The 7,150-nt window shown below is 43.4% G+C and overlaps 1 protein-coding gene across 1 annotated transcript in view; it reads right to left on the bottom strand.

Annotated features, from left to right (window-relative positions):
* Nucleotides 1-413: 413 nt before the first annotated feature.
* HEG1 (heart development protein with EGF like domains 1) overlaps nucleotides 414-7,150 on the bottom strand; it is a 110,584-nt gene continuing 103,847 nt past the window's right edge. The window contains exon 24 of the mRNA XM_019522559.1: nucleotides 414-6,714. Coding sequence (XP_019378104.1) covers nucleotides 6,565-6,714 — 150 coding nt within the window. The 3' untranslated portion in view covers nucleotides 414-6,564. The remainder of the gene's footprint in view (nucleotides 6,715-7,150) is intronic.

Raw genomic sequence — 7,150 nt, 5'->3', positions numbered from 1 at the left:
AGCAGTGTCTATCCAGTACCAGGCTCCAGAGACCTATCCTCAAGCTATGAATAAGCTGCCTCTTGAACCAGAAGCTACATAGCCATGTCCACACGGTGCTTTGGGGTGAGCTGACTAGCACTGCTCAGGGAGGGCACCAGTAGTCCCATTCTCCTAACTGGCCCCACTGCAGCATCATGCAGTACAGTGCATACAGTGCAGTGCAGCATGCTTGAGGATATCATCATGGAGCATGCAAAGTTTGGCCATGCAAACATAAGCAAACAGAGAGCGAACCTCTGCGGTCATCAAGAACAGTCCTCTGTTACTGCATGTAACCATGTCATACAATCCCTTTAATAAACATTTTATCCTCGTTCCCTACACAGAAAGCCGTCGACAGGCGCACAAAATTATATTCCAGAATCAAAGCATAGAGTCATAATAATATTAATAGTTTTATTGTATCTTTTTTATGATACTGACTAGAACGCCAGATTTAATTATACTGGATGCAGGTATAAAAATAATCCAATCCTTAAAAATTATACTTTCCTACTACAGTACTGTGTAATTAGTGGAGGTTGCAAATATGATACACCTTTAAATAACACTGGTTTGCAAAATTAATGAAAAAAAAACCACAACTCAGAAGCTAACATTCAGAAATATGCAAAGGGAAATCCAGAACAATGAAAACCCTAAAGCAGCTCTACTGTTTGTACATTCAGATTAATAACAGAAACACAAAGAAATGGTGCCTTTTCAAACAGACTTCCCTGCAGACAGACGTCACTGTTGCAGTTTGGAAGCTGTTCCCAAGATGGTACATCTGGTTTGCTTTCTTATTTGGAAAAAGCCTATGGAAACGTAGAGGGATGAAACCAGCTGATTTCCACCGAATTGCACTGATAAACTAAATAATTTAATAAGGAAAAATATCCTTCCTGTAAGTTAGTTCTTCTGTGTCTACTGAAGAGAAGGAATTTTCAATCAACTTCTATTGGACCCCCCCGAAAGAAAAATTACCCTTTTCTTTTATATTCCATGGGACTTTTCCATATCAGGTGGTTGTATCCAGGTCACTGGACTACACCTCGCAGTGATTACACAGGCAAAAATACCCATTGATTTCAATGAAAGTCTTGACAAAATAAGGATCGGATCACTTGCATATTGCTTCTGAAGACTGTCAGGCCAACACCTCTCATTCTCCCCCCACAGAGGTATTCCCGACATAGCCCCCAAATCAACACATAGGAAAGGTACTGCCCACTCATCGCAAGTCAGTTCTTACAACCGAAAAACCAAATCCTAAACTGGGTTGAGATGTTTATTTCTGCTAAATAAATAAATATTTTTTTGACTTTTTGTTCTGCTGTTTTTGTCCCTCCTCCCCACCCTCCCCCACCATCTGTACGTATCTTTGTCCTGTATTTGAGCCTCAGCAGATTCAGAAACACAAAAAAATAAATACGCTATACAATGGCTCATTGAAACTCCCAAAACAGACATAATATGCTAGACGCCCCCCTTCAAAAGTGGGGGGCTCCATTCTCTTTCCAACAGGGAAGTAAAGCGGAAATTAGAAAGCAGTTCGTCAACTATGATGAACACGCACAAACATCATTTATGATCCCAGAAGATCCTAGCACAGGAGAAATGCGATCAGTCAACGTATAAAATTCACATTCTTTCTCTCTCTAAGAAGGTGCTCCAGACCTTGCACAACAACGTATGTACAATCTCACATAATACAGGGTTTGCTACAACATTAAGTACACTTCTTTAAATTAAATACAATATTAAAGGCAGCAAAAATATCGCACAAGTGTCCAGCGCACAAGACAGAGCTGAAATAATATCTGCAATGAAAACCAAGGTCATCCTGAAGCTGGAATGAGTTGAGGCCTGGATCAAACTCCCATTAAAATCAGAGAAGACTTTTCCTTGGACTTTAATGGAAGTGGGATTAGGTCCCTGGTCTGCTAAAAGGAAAAAACAATTGTCAGCGCGGAAAGCACAGAGTCACAGAAAAGGAAAGCTGGAAGGGACCTCAGGAAGTCATCTATCCCCTGCTCAAGGCAGAATCATCCCTGTCTAAGCCATGCTGAACAAGGAAAAACAAGATTTAAGTAAGAAAGAGCAAACATTGAGTAGGCTGCATGAGAAACCCAGACGGATTTGGAAAAGACATTGGACAAGAATTGGGAAGGAGTGTTTATAAAATATAGCAGGGTTGTGTAACAGCGGCCAAGCCTGCTACGTCCTTCCCTCGTGTTAATGCACCGGTGGGGGAAAGTCCTGTAGAGATACTGTAGGACACACATCATTTGTAAGAGAAAGGTTTCTCTCTAGGATGGTGCAGCTCAGCGCTGTCTTCAGAGGCAGGTTGTAACTGCTGGATAGTAAGGGCTCCTTGCACCCAGCTGCACCCCTGTGTACAGGGAGTGTCTGTCCTGGCATTTGATCACAACGTCAGGACTTTATGGTGAGATGTGGCAACAGCAAATGGCCTAATTAGCTGTGTGGCACAACACTGATGGTGTCAAGGGCAAAGGGCCTTTTGTTCTTCCTATCACCCTATTTTAAGCTCCAACACTTTGTTGGTACCTGAAAAGAGAAGCAGCAGATTCCATCCGTCAAGTAAATAAGAGCCTCAGCTTCAGCCGTGTGTCTTGAACACCCCCAGCAGCTGGGCTGAATATTGGCTGCCTCTCTCAGCCTGGCTGTTGAGGCACTCGGGCCAACACACACACACTTTGCTGTAGATCTGCAAACATCTTCATTGCTGGTTGGTGCACCTCTGGGGAGAAGGAAACACCACCTCAGGCGAACGGCACGTAGCCTGTCCTAGCTCATCTCAGACTGCAGACATCTTTCACGCTCCTTTCTATCTAATCCTCCTCGCCCAGGAAAATAGTGACTGTGACACATGGGAGGGGAGCCAAAATCGCAGTTCTGGGATCCTTAAACATAGAACCTGAGCCCTCAAAAAATGAGGCCGCTTTTCTTTAGGTATGTAACAGAAAGCACCAAAGAATGAAAATGGCATTGGGGAAGAAAGAGTCATCTCGGACTCTTCCTCATCTCTAGACAAGAATAGCACATCACATGCCATTGCCACGTGGTACTTGTGTACAAAGGTGACAAGCAGACAGAAATAGAGATCAAGGTCAGAACTAGATCAGGGATTTGTGTTTAGCTGAAGAGAGCCAGGCGGCAACGCATCACACCCCTGCAATGACGATCAGGACCGTAACCGTCTCACTGGGATGCTGTGCACCCAGCCACCTTTCAGCAGGCTAGCAGAGTTCTGATCAATGGGAATTCGGTGGAATTTGGAAAATTGCATTCTCTGCCTAAACAGTATTTTTATAGTAGGGAAGAAATCAGTAGATCCAGCTGAGAAGTGAACTGGAAGAGGTGGTAGTTTGTTGGCAGCATGACATCATGAAGAATTTCAAGACAAAGGATGAAATGCTATAAATCCTCCCAAATTTCAGTTTATCGTCAAGATCGTATATAAAAAAAAAACATTGCATTTGCTCCATGAGGTCCTGGGTCCATTTGGGCGCCAGTCTGAAGCAAATGGAGCCAATGAAGGATTAATTCCAACATAACATCAAAGATCATCCACGCTCTTCCTCACAAGGATTTACTATAATAATAATAATAATAATAATAATAAGAGTTCTCTTTTGGAAAAGACTTAGTCTTGCATCCCTGCAAGGTGGGTAACTTTGCTGACTCTAACGAGACTGCTCAGTAATTCCAGGCTAACATCCTAAAACATCCAGGCTAACGGGCTAAAAATGCATCCAAAGCCGTGTTTAAAAACAACAAAGAAATGAAACAGAAGAGCTAACCATCAGAGTGTGAGATAACCCAAATCAGGAACAATAAGATCCCATTTCCCGTTCCAAAGCTAAGAACAGCATCCAAGCCACTACAAGGAAAAACAGTGTAAGAATTCTCTGTGATTTTTCAACTGGTTAAAGCAGGGGTCCTGCAACCCTTACTGACAGAGGGAGTCCTGCTAAATCCTACTCAGAGACATCATAATTACTAACTGCACAGCACCCTGTAGGATCAGATTCCTGTGTGGATCGGCAAATAGGCCCCTGCTTGAGATATGCTAAACATTAGCTTGACCCTGCCCAAGGCAGCCATGAAGTTTGGTGGCGTTTCAGCAGGACAAGAAGGGTAGGGGAGCCTGACCCCAAAGAAGTGAGAGCATGGGAGTGTGGCCACACTACTACTTCTGCTCATTAGCTCAAGTTAGACTTGCATGCCATAAATGAGACCCTTCCTCCTTGGATGCATACACCTGTTATGCCTTGCCTACATCGCGGGAGCAAGCAGTAACAGAGGCCAGAAGTCTACCGCCACCCAGTGGAAAGGGGTCGGGGGTTCAGAGTCTCTATGGTAAACAGCTCCTTTCCTGACCAGTGACTCAGGACATGTCTTCCTGGCAGAGTTCACTTGCATTATCTTCACTAGTGCTTCTTGAAGTAGTCAAGCTTGAGTGAGGGCAGCCGTGCCACAAAAGGGCATTCGGGTTGCAATACACATACAACTGCTGGGCTCCCATCTGCAGCGTACTAAGAGAGAAGTTGCCTATCTTTCTGGGCACAGGCAGGAAAAATTGTGGGAAGACACTGGACAATCAGCAGCACTTAAGCAGAGCTCATCTGTGCTTCAGAGAGGGAATAGCAGCTAAGGGGTTGGATGGACCTAAGCTTTAGCCTGCGGAGCAGAACGATTACATTGTAATTAAGGGTTTTTCTTTGTGACTGATAATCATAATAGGAGCAACATTCAGCTTACAACTTGTGTGAACTGGCAGTGAAGACAAGCCGTTGCTGTACTTGATTAACATGAACTGCTCTAAGCATCCACCTATGCAGTCAGGGACCTTTGGCTCAGACCCATGCTGAAGGATGTAATAAATTATCAACTTTGAGCTTCTTTCAAAATGATCAATAGAATTACAAAAGCCCAGCGCGGCATCTCAAAAAATGAAAGGTGTTTGGGGAAACCACAGCGCAGCACAAAATAGAACAGGAGAAAACAACTGTAAAACAGCACTGAGAAACTATTTTGACATTAGACCCACTTGATCGAGAGCAACAGCATTTTTTTTAAATGTTGAAAAACGCTGATATTTTGATTTGCTCAAAAACAATGACAAACTTAACAGAAAAGGGGAAAACTTTTTTGGTGAAAAATTTGAAAAAAATTTGCAACATTTTAGTAAAAAATGTCCAGTTAGCTCCGTGGTAAATGGGTGGTAAATGACCATGAATGAAATGCAAGGGTGGTGAATGATCCTTCACTCAGATTCACCTGTTATTGGGGCTGATGGAAGAAGTCAGTCTAGAATCCTTTACCCTTCATTACTTAGGATCTTGTGCTTTTCTCACAGTGCGTGTAACTCGTTACAACAAACCTGACCTCCAGTTTTGCAAAGCATTCCTATAGCTACCACCAAAATCAATGGCAGGCATTGGGTCCACTCCCTCTTATGCACTGCCCAAAGTTGACATCATCTCTGTCCCATAAATGTTATAACACTTAACCACTTTCCACTTACAGATCTTCAGCAACGTGTTCATCTTTTCAAAGCAATGAGAACTGCTTCCTACATACTTTCCTATAAAAGACTCCATCAAGAAATACCTGATCTCGCTCTTGTTGAAGTGCACTGAAATCCCGGCTGGGATACAGCCCTAGGTAAGGTCCTGCTGGGGACTGCTACGGTGACTATTTACAGTCTAAAGCCACACTTTTTGAACAATACTGTAGATTGGTGGACAAAACACTGCTACATTCAGAGTTTTCTGAACACAAAGAAGATTTTTAAAATCCATTCTGGGAGTTAGCTCCATCTTTGTTTCCCATTCAAACGGAGGAGGCATGGCTAAGCTCCCTGTATGTCTTCACAAAAGCCAGCTTATGAATTCAGCTAGCGTGGCCAGAGGCAGGGCTCAGCTGAGCAGGCATTTTGAGAGACTGATACTTTCCAATAAGAAAATGGTAATTTGTGGGCAATCCAGTGCAGGAAGTGGAACAGGGCACAGAAAAGGAGAAAAGTTTGCAGTGAACACGAACCTCCAACCACAAACAATCGCACAGTGTGTATCTTTGCATGTAGGTTGGCCATAAGGAAAAACAGTAGTCAGACCAACAAGTTACAATACCTGTAAACAAAACACTCCCTAGTGGTTTTAGCTTTAGGGCGCCATCATCAGTTAGTCTGTCTGTACTGATCTACTACCACATGCGCGTGACGTAAGTTAAGAGGTGAAAGAAAAAACTGGAGTGCAGGTTAACTTCCTTGAACTTCTACTTGTGTCTTATATTGCTCTGCATGTGGGCTCCTTCTTCTCCTCGCTTCTCCACCACAGCTGTGAATGGGTTCTCCCAAGGCAGCTCTGCTCTGTGTTGTCTTGAGACTGAAGTCCTCCATACGCGTAAAAGTGAAGACTAAAACTGGCATCAAGTGAGCTGCCAGGTGACAGCATGTACCTGGTGAACACACGGCACGTAACTACGATAACCTTCCACTCCCACTCACTCTGATTAAAAATAGTCTCTTCTTCTGGTTTCATCACTAATAAAGGAAGGATTATATTGACCGGGGTAGATGCATGAATGTCGGGATCCTGGCAAACCAGTGTAGGGAGGATAAAGTCCATTTCTTTCCAGTTCAGGATTTCTTAGATTAGTTGGCTGTATTGGAAAACAGAAAAGAAAAGGCTATTACTTGGGGGCTCTAAAAGCATTTCTTTCTTCAATCCCTAGCACTGAAACAGATGCATATCTGGTTTTGTTCTTTGCTATGGTTTCTGTCCAAGTTTTAATTGATTTTGGGCATTTGTTATTTTATTACGAGACATTTAGGATGCCTACACACAAGCAATGAGTCTGCTGGAGCGTGGTAATGACTGCACTCCAGCAGACTCCAGCATCTCATGCATCGGTGTCCCTACGCTGAAAAATGGCAGCAGGGTCATTTTAACTAAAGCTCGTTCAACAAGCTTTAGTTAAAGTGCCCTTGCCACCTTTTGTAAGCGCAAGGACGCTGATACACAAGATGCTAGGGTCCTTTAACAGCTCCATGGCTCTTGGAGCTGTTTTAACTAAAGCACCTTCCCCCTGCCCCAAA

The sequence above is a fragment of the Gavialis gangeticus genome, unplaced genomic scaffold (genome assembly GCF_001723915.1).
Source record: "Gavialis gangeticus isolate Ggan-Ray unplaced genomic scaffold, GavGan_comp1, whole genome shotgun sequence".
NCBI lineage: Eukaryota > Metazoa > Chordata > Crocodylia > Gavialidae > Gavialis > Gavialis gangeticus.
The sequence above is the reverse complement of the archived record's forward strand: the minus strand, read 5'-3'. Positions and strand labels throughout refer to the sequence as shown.